Genomic DNA, 18,430 nt, shown 5'->3' on the forward strand with positions numbered 1-18,430 from the left:
TTTCAAATTTTGAGCTCTTCCATGGGCTGAGACCAATTCGTATTTTTCTTTGGGGCTTTGGAAGTAGGAGCTTTGACTTCATCTTCTTCTCAGTGTGTGTGTTTTGATTTTCCTCATCACCAGAGTAAGTTTCTGTGATCAGAATTTTTTTCTGTTGTTTGTTCATTTTCCCAACCTATCTCTTGAATTTTAACTCTTTGTTAAAGTAAGCCCCTGCTATAAGGGTGGAGGGCACATTGTCCCAAGCTTCAGGTGTTTTGTGCACCTGTTTTCAGAGATCCTTGTAGGGACCTGTAAGTTTTCAGTTCTTCCAAGGTGGTATGATCTAAGGAGAGGTGTTTACTCCTCTCCTGGCCTGTGCTCTGGAATATGAGTGACCACAAGCACTCTTTTCTGGCCTGGAGCTGTGCTGAAGGTCCCTGCTCTACCTCCCCTCCCTCACCTCATCCCCAAGCTCTGTTGTGCCAATGCTTCTCCTCGCCCTGGCACTGCCACCCAGGACTGGGACCTGAATGTGAATATGGGCAAAGCAGCGGAGTCCTGCCTCAGTACTAATAAAGAGACCCCTGCAGTCTCCTTCTCACTAGTTTTTCGATTGTGTGGATTAAGGGCTCTGGAAGCAGCTGCTGCTTTTGATTCCAAGGAGTGCTATTGATTTGCTGGGTCTGTGGCTGTGCCGGTATAGTCTGTGCTGGACTGTGCTCCACTCTCACCCGAGTGGGACTGACCTTTTGTACCTTCCGGCCTTCCAAGCTGTCTTTGGTTGGGAAATGATTTCAGCCTATCCCATTGTAGGTTGTGCTGTTCCAGGAATTGTTCCATGACATTATTTAAAGGGTTTTGGGCAGAGCTCAGGTGAGTTGCTGCCTTTTCTCCACTATCTTGGCTCCGCTATGAAGGACTGTGAATGTCAAATAGAGTCTTAGCTCCTGGAGACTTTAAGGAGTTACCAGAGTTTATTGAGTAGGGGGTGAACTGAGCAAGTAATTGGAGTTCTTCAGGGACTGTCAGTAACCTTGAAAGGGCAAGTGAAATATACCTGGGAGAGGGTGAAATTATACAAGGTACTAGGGGGAAGTTGAGAGAAACCTGTGCTAATTGCTGAATATTAATAGCACTCCTGGTACTATTGCACAGACATAGGCTAGATATACTCTTTATCCCTGACTACAGCAGCACAAAGCAAATACAAATTCAGCAAAAGTGACGTTTAAAAGATTGCTAACCAGGCAGAAGAACGGACCATTCTGCCGTCATGTTAACCTTTTTGGCTGGGTGGTGCAGTGGAAAAGTTCCTGGATTTGGAGTCAGAAAACTTAGGTGCAAATCCTTCCATTTAACTAACTTTCCTTCTTCACTCCTCACTCTCTCCCACCTTTTATGTCCTACCAGTTTCCAAGTCTTGTTATTACAATACCTGTTACATCCATCCCCTTCTCTCCATTCCCATGGCCACTGTTCTTGATCAGGCCTTGAACTACTATAATAGTTTCTTTTTTAAAAAATAAATTTTATTATTACCTTTTATTTTTATATCACATATGTTTCTCTAATTTCCCTCCCCCCAGAGAACTATCACATATAACAAAGGATATTTTTAGATAAGAGGAAAATTGATTGATCAGTGCTTGAAAAAGTCTGAAAACATATTCATCGTTCCATGCCTGTGGACCTCCCACCTCCAAGGGAGGGGGAGAGGAAGGTGTTGCCTCATTTCTTCTTTGGGGTCCATGCTTGTTCTTTATAATTCTGTAACTTTTGCTTAAAAAAAACCACTTTTAATTGATATCATTTGATTTTTTGCAACACTAGGATTTCTTCTGGTATCTCTCTCCTTCCACCTCCCAGAATCATCCCATATAACTTTTTTTTTTTCTTAAGAAAAATAGGTAGAAGGGAAAATAATCAGGAAAACTGATTAAGCACACCGAAAAAATCTAACATATCTATGCAGTGTTCCATACCCATGGACCTCTCACTTCTACCAAGGAGTAGAGTTAGGTGTTTTGTTATTGCTTTATAATTCTTTCCATTTACATTGTTGTCATTATATAGTTTTCTTATCACCTTCACTTTATAAATCTTCATATAAGTCTTTCTGTGTGTCAGTCAATTAGCATTTGCTTTAACATCCAGTAGCTTTCTATTTTGTCTTCTTGTCTCTAGTCCCTAGCCTTCTCCGATCCATACCTCATATGATTGCCAAAGTGACGTTCCTATAGCACAGATCAGAAACTGCTACTTCTCTGCTCAGAGCACTGCTCTAGAATCCAGCACAACCACTCTGACATCTAAAGCCCTTCACAGTCTGGTACTTTACAGACTAGTCTCCTTGTGTTTGTCATAGGAGACATTGCATCTTCCATCTTGATGCCTTTGCCCAAGCTGTCCCCTGTTCCTGGAATGTATTCCTTCACTTTTACCTTCAAGTCTCTAGCCTCCTATAAAGGTCAAATCAGGAGCCACCTGCAGCTCTCAGTGTCTTCTCTCACTATAAACAAAACAAAGCTTTGTGGACATACTTAATAACTGTGACTGCTGTTACCCCTCCCAGTAGGTATAAGCTCTTTGAGAGCCGGGCTTGTTACATTTTTAATAGTTATATCTCCTACCTAACACATCATCTGGTAAATGCTGAATGAATGCTTGATTTATTAAAATCTTGAATGTGCCATTTGTGAGCTGTGTGATTCTAAATGATTTTGTCCTCGGCCTCGGTTTCTTTATTTGTATAAAAGAGGGGGTTGTACTAGAACAGATCTTTAACATCCCTTTCAACTCTAAATCCTATCTTAGCTTAGAAGATGGTTTAGGATCCTTCCTCATATTTTACTCTCTGCTGCCATCATGTGGCTATTTCATTAAAAGTACTGAACTTCGAACATGAGCACTTTTTGCTGCTTTAGAGACTAAGTCATTACAGGCAGATTATCTAGTCTAACCACAGACTCAAAAGAAGTTTGTTTCAGAGGTTAAAATATGGAGTTCATAGTATCACAAAATTTGGTTTCTTTGAGGTCATATAGGTCATTAGGTCATTTTTCAGATGAGTTAACCGAGGGTCAGAGAGATTAAGTGACTTGCCCAGAGACACAGGACTGGTTAAGTGCCAGAAGCAACATTTGAACATAGGCCTTCTAGCTCCAGTTCCAGCATTCTACACATTCTACACTATATTGCCATCTTTATTTTTAAATGAAGATAAACCAAATAAAATGAGTATTTTTATCTATATTGTAGGTAGGAAAAAAAGGATTGTACATGCTTTGAATCTTGGTTATGTGCAACTTATAATAAACTCAACACTTTACTTTCTTTCTTTTTTTTTTTACAGTTAAGAATCCCTGTTTTAATAAGAAGGAAACAATGTGTTAGGCGGAATTTTTTTTTCTCTACTATATAGTTAACACCCTTTCTAGCCATAAATCTATGGTCACATCATCCTCCAATGTGATACTCTGTTACTAAGCTTCTTTATGACATTGTCTTTCTGTCTCTTGCTTTTACCCATTAATATTTGTTTTTTCTTTTTTTATTATTCTTTTTTATTATAATTTTTTAAATGCTTTATTAATTTCTGATTTGCATCATTTGTGTCTGCCAGATTTTGAGTTACAAATTTTCTCCCCATTTTTTCTACCCACCTCCTCAAAAGAACAGTCCCACAGGATATCCCCTCCTCCAATTTGCTCTCTCCCATATTTTTTCCCATACCCCTTTCGACTTTTCCAGTGGATCTCTATGCCTCAGTGCCTGTATTTTATTTCCCAATTACATGTAAGATAGTATTAATAATAGTGTATAAATGTATACACATATATATATTTGAATATTTGATTTTAAAACTTTCAATTCCAGATTCATTCCCTTCCTTCCTTGTCACCCACCCTTACTGGGAAGATAAGCAGTTCAGTATAGGTTGTACATGTGTGGCTAATGCAAAACAATAACATAGTAGATATATTGTAAAAGACTGACTATATTTCCCTCCCTCCTATCCCACCTCCCACTTGTTCTATTCTCTGCTTTGATCCCGTCCCTTTTCAAAACTGGGTGCTTCCAACTTCCCTCCCCCCCCAGCCTGCCCTCCCTTCCATCATCCCCTTCCCCCCCTATTCTCCTGGAGGGTGAGATACCCTATTTAGTATGTATTTCATTCCCTCCTCAAGCCAAATTCAATGGGAATAAAGTTGACCCATTCCCTTTTACCTTCCTATTCTTCCCCTCCATTGTAACCATTTTCCCTTGCCTCTTCTGTATGAGATAGTTTACCCCAATCTGTCCCCATCTCCTCTCATTATATTCCTCTCACCTTTTAATTTCACCTTTTAAGTATCATCCCTTCCTATTAAATTGGTCCTGTGCCCTCTATCTATGTATACCTGTAAACATATATACACACATTCACAAATGTATTCATATGCCCATATACCCTCATATAGACATATACATATATATTTCTATTCCCTTCATCTACCGAGAAAAGTTTCGTAAGTTACAATTATTGTTTTTCCATGTAGGAATATTAATAGTTCAACTTTGATAAGTTCCTTATGATTTCTTTTCCCTGTTTACCTTCTCATGCTTCTCTTGCTTCATGTATCTGAATGTCAAATTTTCGATTGAACTCTCGTTTTTTCATCAAGAATGCTTGAAAGTCCTCTATTCCACTGAATGACCATATTTTCCCCTGAAACATAATACTCAGTTTTGATGGGTAGGTAACTCTTGGTTTTAATCCCAGCTCCTTTGACCTCTGGAATATCATATTCCAAGCCCTTCGATCCCTCAGTGTAGAAGCTGCCAGATCCTGGGTTATCCTGATTGTGTTTCCATGATATTCAAATTGTTTCTTCCTGGCTGCTTGTAATATTCTCTCCTTAATCTGGGAATTCTGGAACCTGGCTATAATATTCCTAGGAGTTTTCTTTTTGGTATCTTTTTCAGGAGGTGATCGATGGACTCTTCCAACCTCTATTTTCCCTCTGATTCTAAAACATCAGGGCAGTTTTCTTTGAGAACTTCCTGGACGATGATTTCTAGGTTCTTACTTTGATCATGGCTTTCAGGTAATCCAATAATTTTTAAATTCTCTCTCCTGTATCTATTTTCCAGATCAGTGGTTTTTCCCATGAGATATTTCACATTGCCTTCTATTCTTTCATTTGTTTGAATCTGTTTAACAGCATCTTGATTTCTCATAAAGTCATTAGCTTCCATTTGCTCCAATCAATTCTGAAGCAATGATTCTCCATATTGAGCTTTTGCGATTCTTTTTCCATCTGGCAAATTCAGTTTTTTAAGGCATTCTTCTCCTCATTGCCTTTTTAAGCCTCTTTTGCCATTTGAGTTAGTCTATTTTTTAAGTTGTTATTTTCCTCAGTCAGGCTGTTGACTCTTATTTTGTAATTTTCTTGCATTGTTCTCATTTCTCTTCCCAATTTTTCCTCCACTTCTCTCATCTGCTTCTTAAGGTGCTCTATGGCCTGTAACCCAGCTTGTATTTTCCTTTGAAGCTTTTGGTGCAGGAGTTCTGACTTCACTGTCTTCCATACTTTGCTCCTTGTCCCCAAAATAGGAGTGTAATGTTGGAATCTTCTGTCTGCTTTGTTTCCTTTGCCTGGTCATGTCGCCCCTCAGTCACTTGACCCCTGGGCTTTTTGCCACAGTAGGACTCTGTCACCAGACAGGGGAGCTTTCGTCCCAAACGCTGGGGTTTTCTCAGCTGCCGGAGATATTAGATGGGTGCCCTCTCTGAGGTCTCCACATGCTCTGGCAAGGTGGACACACACACCCCAGGACCTCCACCCTAGACTGCAGTCCAGATCCAAGAAGGTTAAAGCAAGAGCGATTACCCCTCAGACTAGTGCTTGGTCCCCCTACACTCTGCAGGCCAGGAGCTGAAGCTGCCACGTGGCGCTGGCTGGCTGTGCCAGCCTCTCAGTGGCTTCTCACCCCGGGGGCTAAAGCGACACACTCCCACTTCCTGGGTCCCAAAGTCCAGACTGCACTGACCTCTCACTTTGTCCTTAGCATCTATGTGTTGATACATCTGGAAATGGCCACAGCTGCTGCTGATCTGGAGTCCCTCTGGTCAGTGGTCCTCTGGTCAGGCCCACCCTGGGGCTAAAGCCTTGGTGTGGGGCTGGACTCAGCTCCCAGAGTGCTGCTCTGGCCTATTCCTGCTGGCCTGCCGGGCTGTCCTCAGTGGGAGGATAGCTTCTCTGTGTCATTTTGTGGGTTCTGCAGCTCCAGAGTTGCTTAGAGTCCCTTTTTTACATGGATTGGGGAAGGTGGAAACCGGAGCAGCAGGGAGGTCCTGCTTCTACGCCATCTTGACTCCCGCAATAGCTCTTTATAAAATATTTTATTGCATTGTTATCAGTAATAGATGTGTGGAATATTTCTGCTTCTCTTGAGTTTGTGAAGTTTTTCTGCTGTAATAATTGCTATTTTTTGGTAAATTTTCCATACACATGTGAGAAATATGTATACTTTTTTTTCCATTCAGTAATTGCCAAGAGCATTATGTATGAATATATGTAAAAGAGCATTATGTATGTATATATATAAAGTTTCTAAAATTCTGCTTAAGTTCTTAACATTCTTGTTTATTTCCTTGTTAGATTTGTATAATCCTGAAAGGGTTCCCAACTATTATAATTTTACTATCCATTTTCCCCTGCATTTCAATTAAGTTTTCCTTTAGGTAGGATGCTATGACAGAGCATATATGTATATATATATATGTGTGTGTGTGTGTGTGTGTGTGTGTGTGTGTAGTATATATGTGTATATGTGTATATACACATATATACATACACACAGACACACTCAGTCTCATCTCATTATTTATAGTGCCCTTAAGCATAAAATAGTTTCTCTTTTAATCAAATATATTTTTACTGTTGTCTGAGTTCATGATTGCTACTCTTGCTTTTTGGGGGTCATGTGAAATCTAATAGATTTTGCTTGAGCCCCTTATTTTTAAGTGTTTGAATCCTTGTTTCTTGTATGTTTCTTGTTTCTGTTGGATTCTGCTTTCTAATCCGTTCTGCTTCACTATTCCATTTTTATGAATGAGTCATCCCATTTACATTAATCATTGTGACTAGCAATTTTATATTGCCTTCTGCTCTATCCTCTTATAATTTTTCACTTTTTCCTTGGTTTCACACTTTACAAAGAAAAAAAGAGGGAAGTAAAAGAGAAATAGTTGATATGATCTACTTCTGCACCATTTTTACTTTTCTCTTTTTCTGGCCATCCACCCTGATCTTTTACATAGGAGGCACTGAGGCCCAGAGAGGCTCCAGATGACTTGCCCAAGGTTGTATAGGAAACAAGTAGCAAAGCTGGAACTTCAGCCTAGCTTCCCTGACTCTAAACCAGAACTCTTTCCACTGAGCCATGCTCACTCTTTCTAGTGCATAATATGAATCATGAAAGGTTACTTCAGTTACTCAAGTGGATACCATCTTTTTTTTTTCTTTTTGGAGGGGGGAGGGCAGGGCAATTGGGGTTATAAATGACTTGCCCAAGGTCACACAGCTAGTAAGTGTTAAGTGTCTGAGACCGGATTTGAACACGGGTCCTCCTGACTCCAGGGCCAGTGCTCTATTCACTGTACCACCTAGCCATCCCTACCATCTTGTTTTGTAAAGAATCCAGGAATGTTTGCATATGTTGAACATGAAGTTTAGAAGGTTTAGGGGGAAGTGAGGAAAAGGATATGGGATTGGTGTTTTTGAGTACTTGAAAGGCTGTCATAAATAATAATGGGTTAGACTTTTTTTTTTGCTTGGCTCCCAAAGCAAAAGTTTGGAGGGCAAATTTGAATACATGGAATTTTTATCTTGGAGTACCTTTGTCTAGGATATTGTCTAAAGTGTCATGCAGAGATTAGTAGTTGAGGCTTCATTTAACTTTTTCTTCCTAAACATAGTTAAATGATATGAGTAGAAAGGAGAAAGGCTGTCTTCTCTGTGTACTTCATGTTATACTGAAGTAATAAATTTTATTCTGGCTTTCTCTGTTGCAGGTGAATGTAGAAGGCAAAGCTAGCCCTGTTTCCCTCCTACAGATGGCTTCCCCAACAGGCCGCTGCATCTTACTTCAGCTTCCTAAGCTGATCTGTGGTAAAGCAGCACTCCCTCAAACCTTATTGGATATCTTGGAAGACAGCAGAATCTTAAAGGTTGGGGTAGGGTGTCGGGAAGACGCCAGCAAGTTGCTTCGGGACTATGATCTCATTGTTAGAGGGTGTCTTGACCTCCGAAATCTAGCCATGAAACAGAGGTACATATATTTGTGTATACCACTATTCCAGTAGTCAGGAGGACGAGTGTGCTAGTAGAAGCAATAGTATTTTGAAGATGATTCCTGTAGCATCTGGAATTCTTATTAGGAATTCTAAGAAGCCTGGAGAGTTCTGGCCAGCTTAGGAAATTTGAGAAGAAAGAAATATTCCATCTTCCAGGAAAGCCTCATTTACCTTAGAACTAACCCTACTTAATGAAGTGGTGGAGTGTCAGTTTAGTACAGGGTGCTAGAAAATCTTGGGCTTGATGTGGATAAAAAATACTCTTTTCCCTTTCCATTGGGATTTCTTTTTCTTATAGAATCTCTATTCCAACTCCCTTTGAGTTAGTTCCTTCTTGGTCGATGGAAATACAGAAGCATGCCTTTTTTGACGGTAGCCAAGACTCAGGCAATCACCTTCTCTTTTACTGATTGTAACCAAGAAAGGGATTAGATTTAATTAAGACTAAATCTCTGCTTTCTCATTTTTACATAAATGTAAAATGTGAGATCCTGCATTTCAAATCTTATAATATGGGTGAAGATTTTGCATTTTTGTATTAATTTTTAATCATTTAAGGATACCTTTTTTTTATGGTTCTGTCTGTTTTTATTTTTTTTTAGATTACATCATTCATTTCCACAAGATTTTGAGTTACAAATTTTCTCCCTATTTTTTCCCTACCCACCACCCCAAAATAGCAATACCATTGAATATCCCCTCCCCCAATCTGTTTTGTCCCATATCATCCCCCATCCCCACTCCCGACTTTTCAGTAGGGTATGGTGGATCTCTATGCCCCAGTGCATTTCCCAGTTACATGTAAAAAAATAATGATAATAGTATATATATATATATTTTTTTTTTTAAACATTTGATTTTAAAACTTTGAATTCCAGATTCTTTCCCTTCCTCCCTTGTCACCCACCCTTACTGGGAAGATAAATAATTTAATATAGGTTGTACATGTGTACCTATGCAAAACATTTCCATAGTGGATATATTGTGAAAGACTGAATATATTTCCCTCCATCCTATTTCACTCCCCAGTTGTTCTGTTCTCTTCTTTGATCCTGTCCCTTTTCAAATGTGGGTGTTTCCAACTTCCCTCCCTGCTAGCCTGCCCTCCCTTCCATCATCCACCCCTCTCATCCCCTTCCACCCCTACTCTCCTGGAGGGTAAGATACCCTATTTAGTGTGTATGTCATTCCCTCCCTAAGCCAAATTCAATGAGAATAAGGTTGACTCATTCCCTTTTGCCTTCCTGTTCTTCCCTTCCATTGTAACAGTTTTCCCTTGCCTCTTCTATATGAGATAATTAACCCCATTCTGTCTCTCCCCATCTCCTCTCATTATATTCCTCTCTCTCACTTCTTAATTTCACCCTTCAAGTATCATCCCTTCTCATTAAATTGGTCCTATTCCCTCTGTCTATGTATACCTGCAAACATATATATATACACATTCACATATGTAATCATACGCCCGTATGCCCTCTGATAAAGACTCTATATATTTCTATTCCCTTCAAATATTTTCATACTGAGAAAAGTCTTATCAGTTACAATTATCGTTTTTCCACGTAGGAATATAAATAGTTCAACTATGATAAGTTCCTTATGATTTCTTTTCCCTGTTTACCTTCTCATGCTTCTTGTATCTGAATGTCATATTTTCTATTCAACTCTGGTTTTTTCCTCAAGAATACTTGAAAGTCCTCTATTCCACTCAATGACCATATTTTCCCCTGAAACATGATGCTCAGTTTTGCTGGGTAGGTGATTCTTGGTTTTAATCCCAGCTCCTTTAACCTCCAGAATATCATATTCCAAGCCCTTCGATCCCTCAGTGTAGAAGCTGCCAGATCCTGGGTTATCCTGATTGCGTTTCCACAATATTCAAATTGTTTCTTCCTGGCTGCTTGTAATATTCTCTCCTTGATCTGGGAATTTTGGAACCTGGCTATAATATTCCTAAGAGTTTTCTTTTTGGAATCTTTTTCAGGAGGTGATCAGTGGATTCTGTCAACCTCTATTTTGGCAGTTTTCCTTGAGAATTTCTTGGAGGATGATTTCTAGGTTCTTTCTTTGATCATGGCTTTCAGGTAGTCCAATAATTTTTAAATTTTCTCTCCTGGATCTATATTCTAGGTCAGTGGTTTTTCCAGTGAGATTTTTCACATTGTCTTCTATTTTTTCATTTGTTTGGATCTGTTTAATAATATCTTGATTTCTCATAAAGTCATTAGCTTCCTTTTGCTCCAATCAATTCTGAAGCAATGATTCTCTTCAGTGAGCTTTTGAGATTCTTTTTCCATCTGGTAAATTTGTCTTTTTAAGTCATTCTTCTCCTCACTGGCTTTTTTGAGCCTCTACTGCCATTTGAGTTAGTCTGTTTTTTAAGGTGTTATTTTCTTCAGTCAGGCTGTTGACTCTCATTTCATAATTTTCTTGCATTGTTCTCATTTCTCTTCCCAATTTTTCCTTCACTTCTCTTATTGGTTTTCAAAATCCTTCTTAAGCTCCTCTATGGCCTGTAACCAGCTCATATTCTTCTTGGCAGTTCTGACTTGGGTGTCTTTCTCCTGTCCCATGCTTTGATCCTTTTTGTCCCCAAAATAGGAGTCTAATGTGGGCATGCTGCTTGCTTTACTTCCTTTGCTTGCTCATGTTGCCACTCAGTTACTTGACTTTGGAGCTTTTTGCCACAGTAGAACTCTGCTACCAGAGAGGGGAGCCTTGTCCCAAATTGCTTGGGTTTTCTCAACTGCTGGAGCTATTAGTTGGCTGCCCTCTCTGAAGCCTCCACATGCTCTGGCAAGCTGGTCACACACCCCAGGACCTCCACCCTAGACAGAAATCCAGATCCAAGCAGGTTAAAGCAAGAGCAATTACCCCTCAGCCTGGTGGCTTGGTCCCCTCTACAGTCTGCAGGCCAGGAGCTGAAGCTGCCGCGTGGCAGCAGCTGCACACGTGGTGCCTCAGCTGTTTCTCCCTCCAGGGGGTAAAGGCCGGACCACACTCCCAAACTCCAGGTTCCCAAAGTCCACACTGCACTGACCTCTCACTTTGTCCTTAGCATCTATGGGTTGGTAATTCTTGAAACTACCATAGCTGCTGGTGATCTGAAGTCCCTCCACCGGAGGCTGGTTGTGGCCACGCTGAGGCTAAAACCTCTGGCTCACACGAACCTGGGCTCTGCTCCTAGAGTGCTGTGCTGTCCCCTTCCTGCCGGCCTGCCAGGCTGTCCTCAACAGGAGGTTAGTTTCTCCCTGTCATTTTGTGGGTTCTGTAGCTCCAAAGTTTGTTTAGAGTCATTTTTTACATGAATTGGAGGAGGTGGAAGCGGGACCTGCATGGAAGCCCCATTTCTACTCCACCATCTTGACTCTGCCCCCCCAAAGGATACCTTTTAATCTAGATTGGATTCTACTCTATTTTTCAAGTTTCATAAATTCTTTTAGTAACTGGAAGGCTAAATGACTCTTATTGTAACAGTTTTCTACTTTCACCAGCCTTATTTTGTATGCCTTGCAGTGGGAAGTGGGGACAATGATCCTGACCCTATTTTTCCACAGCAAACTGTTTAAGTTTCTGATGGGATAATTTTTTAAAATTTTGTAACTTATGACTTTTTTTACATTACTTTCCAAAGAAATGCATTCTGAATTAAGACACACAAAAGAGCATTACCATATAATTAGAAAACATAAAGGAGGATTGTATACAAAGTCATGAATGTTGACTTCATACTACTTTTTAAAAAATTATTATGTAATAAATTCTGCGTGTTATTTTCAAAACTGCCATTTTTATACTTCCTTCTAAACTTACATTCATTCTCTTCTGTGTATTTGAAAAATGTTTTAGTGGTCCTCTTTGGCTAACCCCCTTTATTAAAAATTGAGGTGAAAAAAATCCCCCTTGTAACAAATAAGCATAGTCAAATACATCAAATCCACACAGTAGCCCAGTCAAGAAATATGTCTCTTTCTGCAGTTTGAGTCCATCATCTGTGTCAGAAGTGGTAACTCAGTTAATTTATAGGGGCCTCTGGAAACATGATTGGTCAGAGAACTTAAATCTTTCAAAATTGTTTTTCTTTACAGTGTTTTTATCATCTAAGTTCTGCTGGTTTTGTTCACTCTGCCATGCTTTAATTAATACTACCCAGGATTCTCTGTTTCTTTTGTCATTTCATTATGTTCATTTATATCACTGTTTGTTCAGCTACTCTCCAATTAATGGGTATACCCTTGGATTCTAGTTCTTTTCTTTCCACAGCCCCTTTTTTAATACTTCCTTCAGGACTAGGAAGTTAGTTTCACTTGTGTCTATTTCCTCCCCAATATATCTTCCTCCTTCTGAAATATTCCCCTCCTTATCTCTGCTTGTTTTGATGTTGAATTTAGTGTATTTATACACTAAACCCTTTGTATGTAGTATCTCTTTGCATGTAAAGCTCTTTATTCAGCTCTCCTTCATCCATTTCCTGTGAGAATGAAGTTGCCCTCCTTACCCCTTCCTCCTTGTTTGTTGTATATTCTTTTCTCATATACTCCATTTAAGAGAAATAAGTTCAACCCCCTTCTTTGTGCTTCCTACACTAGTGTATTTCTTTTACCTTCCCTTCCCCCTCTTTTTTAAAATTTATTTTTAGTTTTTAATATTCACTTCTCTAAGTTTTAAATTTTCTCCACCTCCTTCCCTTCCCCCTTCCCCAAGCCAGCATGCAATCTGATATAGGCTCTACATATACATTCTTATTAAACATATTTTCATATTAGTCATGTTTATAGAAGAATTAGAACAAATAGGAAACAATGAGAAATAAAAAACAAAATTTAAAAAGAGAGCAAATGGTATGCTTCATTTTGCATTCAGACTCCATAGTTCTTTCTCTGGATAGGGATGGAATTTTCCATCATGAGTTTTTGGAGTTGTTTTAGATCCTTGCATTGCTAATATGAGCTAAGTATCAAAGTCGGTCATCACACAATGTGGCTGTTACTCTGTACGGTATTCTCTTATTTTTGTTGCCTTCACTTAGCATCAGTTCATGTAAGTCTTTCCAGGTTTTTTCTGAAGTCTGCCTGCTTATCATTTCTTATGGCATAATAATAATCCATTATATTCATATACCACAACTTGTTCAGTCATTCTCCCACTGATGGACATCCCCTAAATTTCCAGTTCTTGGTCACCACAAAAAGAGCTGCTATAAATATTTTTTTACATGTGGGTCTTTTTCCCTTTCTCTCTTAAAACTCTCAGACCAGAACCAATCAAACCATTGACTCTGTTTTTCTTAATTCCTTCAATATTCTTTGAAGACATTAAGGTTCTAAAGACATTAAGAAGACATTTATTTGAAGACATTAAGGTTCTAGCTTGTTTCTTCTCCTGGATTAGAGTGTTAGCACTTCATTATCATACAGCCCCATTCAATTATTCAAAAAAAGAAAAAAGTGTCAAGAGTTTTTCCAAGCAGCATTATTTTAATTTCAAAGGGCTATAAACAACATACAAGTCCAACAAACAATGGAGTAGTTAAATTGTATTATGTTAATATAATGGATTTTTACCAAAATGCTATTAAGACCTATCACTGTGAGGAATACAAAGAAATCTAAAAACATGTATATGAAGTGATACAAAGTTTAAAAAACCCTGTAATAGGAAAACATCAGTGAAAATGAATGGATCAACAGAAAATCCTATTGTGGACTTAATGGGAGTGACTAAAAAAATTATACTCCATGCTTTGAAATGAACATATTTAAATATAAATAAGTTTAGTTTGCATTCAAGTTCAATCTTAAATTTTTAGTAAAAAATTTTAATTTTTTTAGAAGATAAAAAATGATAATTTATCCCAAATATCCCTTCTCTTAATTATTCATTGTGGATCTGATATTCATCAATTTATCTAAATCTTTTCTGAAACTATTCCTTTCTATCCTGTATTACTCTTGAAGTAATGTCCCAGAAGTATATTACCTTTCATTATTAGTTTACTTCATTTCCTAGAGTACCTGAAATTGAATGACAGCCAAGTAAGTACTTTTGAAACTATGCTTTATAGCACTTATATTAATTTACCTTTAAATTCTAGGTTTTTGTTCCTAGGACTAAAGGACTATCTCCAGGTAACTGAGAAATCAACTACAGTTACTTAGGTTTAGAGCCATTAGCACATTTACCTCTAAGCAGGAGATTGATGATCAGAGCTTGACTCTTTAGAAATTCCATTCAGAAAATCTTTAGGAAACAAGAAGAGACCAGGTAACACTTTTATTTTTCTATTAGGTCCTTGGTCCCTGGTTTTTACTTACTTTATCTTTTTCAGGAAAGATTTGCTTCACAGTGAGCTTAGCCTGAAGTCACTTGCTGAAACCATACTCAACGTTCCCCTCAACAAGTCTCCTCTTCTTCGTTGCAGTAATTGGGATGCTGAACAGCTTACTGAGGAACAAGTAGGTTATATTCCAGAGCAATTGAAAAGCAAATGATGTAGGACTTCTGGGCGTGTTTTTATTAAGATTTTTTCCAAATTATAATCCAAGTACTAGACTTCTGAGAGACCCAAATCACTTTGATAATGCTCAGGATAAGGATTTCCTTATTACATATACATGTCAAAGTAAAATTTTTTACATCAACTGATGCACCTGGAGAGTTGAAAATTTTTATTTTGAAGTAAAGATTTTTATGGCAATTGCCACACTTGGCAGGATGAAAATTTTTTTTTTCAAATGTTTTATTAACTTCTGATTTACATCATTCATTTCTGCCAGATTTTGAGTTGCAAATTTTCTCCCCATTTTTCCCCTACCCACCACCCCAAAATAGCGATCCCACAGGATATCCCCTCTTCCAATCTGCTCTCTCCCATATTTTCTTCCATACCCCTTTCGACTTTTCCAGTGGATCTCCATGCCCCAGTGCCTGTATATCTTATTTCCCAATTACATGTAAAATAGTATTAATAATAGTATATATTTATATTTATATTTGAGTATTTGATTTTAAAACTTTGAATTCCAGATTCATTCCTTTCCTCCCTTGTCACCCACCCTTACTGGGAAGATGAAGCAGTTCAGTATAGGTTGTACATGTGTGGCTAATGCAAAACAATAACATAGTAGATATATTGTAAAAGACTGACTATATCTCCCTCCCTCCTATCCCACCTCCCACTTGTTCTATTCTCTACTTTGATCTCGTCCCTTTTCAAAAGTGGGTGCTTCCAACTTCCCTCCCCCCCAGCCTGCCCTCCCTTCCATCATCCCCCCTCTCATCCCCTTTCCACCCTTCTCTCCTGGAGGGTGAGATACCCTATTTAGTGTGTATTTCATTCCCTCCTCAAGCCAAATTCAATGGGAATAAGGTTGACTCATTCCCTTTTGCCTTCCTATTCTTCCCCTCCATTGTAACCATTTTCCCTTGCCTCTTCTATATGAGATAATTTACCCCATTCTGTCTCTCCCCATCTCCTCTCATTATATTCCTCTCTCACCTCTTAATTTCACCTTTTAAGTATTATCCCTTCCTGTTAAATTGGTCCTGTGCCCTCTATCTATGTATACCTGTAATCATATATACACACATTCACATATGTATTCATATGCCCATATACCCTCATATATATATATATATATATATTTCTATTCCCTTCCACTACTGAGAAAAGTTTCATAAGTTACAATTATTGTTTTTCCATGTAGGAATGTTAATAGTTCAACTTTGATAAGTTCCTTATGATTTCTTTTCCCTGTTTACCTTCTATTGCTTCTTTTTTTTTTTTTTAAAGCAATAGGGGTTAAGTAACTTGCTCAAGGTTACACGGCCAGTTATTTCTGGGTGTGGTGCTGAGTATCTGAGCCCGGATTTGATCCAGGTCATCCCGACACTGCTCTTACTCGCTGAGCCACCTGGCCGCCCCTGCTTCTCTTGTTTCTTGTATCTGAATGTCAAATTTTCTATTCAACTCTGGTTTTTTCATCAAGAATGCTTGAAAGTCTTCAATTCCACTGAATGACCATATTTTCCCCTGAAACATGATACTCAGTTTTGCTGGGTAGGTGACTCTTGTTTTTAATCCCAGCTCCTTTGACCTCCGGAATATCATATTCGAAGCCCTTCGATCCCTCAGTGTAGAAGCTGCCAGATCCTGGGTTATCCTGATTGTGTTACCACAATATTCAAATTGTTTCTTCCTGGCTGCTTATAATATTCTCTCCTTAATCTGGGAATTCTGGAACCTGGCTATAATATTCCTAGGAGTTTTCTTTTTGGGATCTTTTTCAGGAGGTGATCAGTGGATTCTTTCAACCTCTATTTTGCCCTCTGGTTCTAAAACATCAGGGCAGTTTTCCTTGAGAACTTCCTGGTTTGATCATAGCTTTCAGGTAGTACAATAATTTTTAAATTATCTCTCCTGGATCTATTTTCCAGGTCAGTGGTTTTTCCCAATGAGATATTTTACACTGACCTCTATTTTTTCATTTGTTTGGATCTGTTTAGCAGCATCTTGATTTCTCATAAAGTCATTAGCTTCCATTTGCTCCAGTCTAATTCTGAAGCCATGATTCTCCTCAGTGAGCTTTTGAGATTCTTTTTCCATCTGGCAAATTCGTCTTTTTAAGGCATTCTTCTCATTGCCTTCTTGAGCCTCTTTTGCCATTTGAGTTAGTCTATTTTTTAAGTTGTTATTTTCCTCAGTCAGGCTATTGACTCTCATTTCGTAATTTTCTTGCATTGTTCTCATTTCTCTTCCCAATTTTTCCTCCACTTCTCTCATCTGCTTCTTAAGGTCCTCTATGGCCTGTAATCAGTTTGTATTTTCCTTTGAAGCTTTTGGTGCAGGAGTTCTGACTTCACTGGACACACACACCCCAGGACCTCCACCCTAGACTGCAATCCAGATCCAAGAAGGTTAAAGCAAGAGCGATTACCCCTCAGACTGGTGCTTGGTCCCCTACACTCTGCAGGCCAGGAGCTGAAGCTGCCATGTGGCGCTGGCTGGCTGTGCCAGCCTCTCAGTGGCTTCTCGCCCCGGGGGCTAAAGCGACACACTCCCACTTCCTGGGTCCCAAAGTCCAGACTGCACTGACCTCTCACTTTGTCCTTAGCATCTATGTGTTGATACATCTGGAAATGGCCACAGCTGCTGCTGATCTGGAGTCCCTCTGGTCAGTGGTCCTCTGGTCAGGCCCACCTTGGGGCTAAAGCCTTGGTGTGGGGCTGGGCTCAGCTCCCAGAGTGCTGCTCTGGCCTATTCCTGCTGGCCTGCTGGGCTGTCCTCAGTGGGAGTTTAGCTTCTCTGTGTCATTTTGTGGGTTCTGCAACTCCAAAGTTTGTTCAGAGTCCCTTTTTTAACATAGATTGGGGAAGGTGGAAGCCGGAGTAGCAGGGAGGTCCTGCTTCTACTCCGCCATCTTGACCTGAAAATTTTTAAAATAAATATTTTTCTTTTTGTTGATGCATGTGGTTTTTCTAGCACTAGTTCCATCACCAATTTTTTTTCTTACCATGTGCAAATACATCATTTAACTTTTCTGTGCTTTAGTTTCTCCAGTTGCCATTTAAAAAAAATATATACTTGCAGAGCACTCAGATCTCAGCATTAAAATGTACTTTTATCCTGAGAAAGGCAGCTTGTCCTTAGATGCTTAAAGAGGTTGGGTCTGGAAGGAAGAACATTTTACTTGTTTTATCGTAACCACTATGAAATGTCACCAGTGCAGAATTCTAGGGAAAACTTTACTTTGACTTGTTGGAAAGTTTGGGTTATGAAATATTTTTAAAGGAGGGCATTTTAGTACTTTCATATTAGAATACATGTAAGCTGATAGGATCATAGATTTAATGTTGGAATAGACATTAGAGGCCATCTAGGCCATCATTTTTACAGATGAGGAATGTGACTGAGAGATGTTAAGTGATTTTTCCCAAAATTGCATGTGTAGATACTGTGTTTTCTGTCTTCAAATTCAGCATTCTTTTCACCATGCCAAACTATCAAAAATACAAGTAGATACTAAAATATGAGGTGAAAGTAGGCACTAAGTAAGTTAATGGAAATAATTAAGCCTGTATTATACACTACTGTTAGAAACATGAAAA

The 18,430-nt window shown here is 38.9% G+C and overlaps 1 protein-coding gene across 16 annotated transcripts in view; it reads left to right on the top strand.

The window, feature by feature from the left end:
• Positions 1-18,430, top strand: part of LOC138164389 (exonuclease 3'-5' domain-containing protein 2-like) — a 69,067-nt gene that overhangs the window by 20,337 nt on the left and 30,300 nt on the right. For 15 of the 16 annotated variants that reach the window (XM_069092156.1, XM_069092157.1, XM_069092147.1 and 12 more), the window contains 2 exons: positions 8,042-8,298; positions 14,652-14,778. In XM_069092156.1, the coding sequence (XP_068948257.1) occupies positions 8,042-8,298; positions 14,652-14,778 (384 nt within the window). Of the gene's footprint in view, positions 1-4,947; positions 5,070-8,041; positions 8,299-14,651; positions 14,779-18,430 lie in introns of those variants that run through there. The other variant, XM_069092160.1, reaches the window with a different exon arrangement.

Source organism: Petaurus breviceps, unplaced genomic scaffold (assembly GCF_028583685.1).
Source record: "Petaurus breviceps papuanus isolate PSGF00001 unplaced genomic scaffold, PetGlider_PUasm1.0 189, whole genome shotgun sequence".
Lineage (NCBI taxonomy): Eukaryota > Metazoa > Chordata > Mammalia > Diprotodontia > Petauridae > Petaurus > Petaurus breviceps.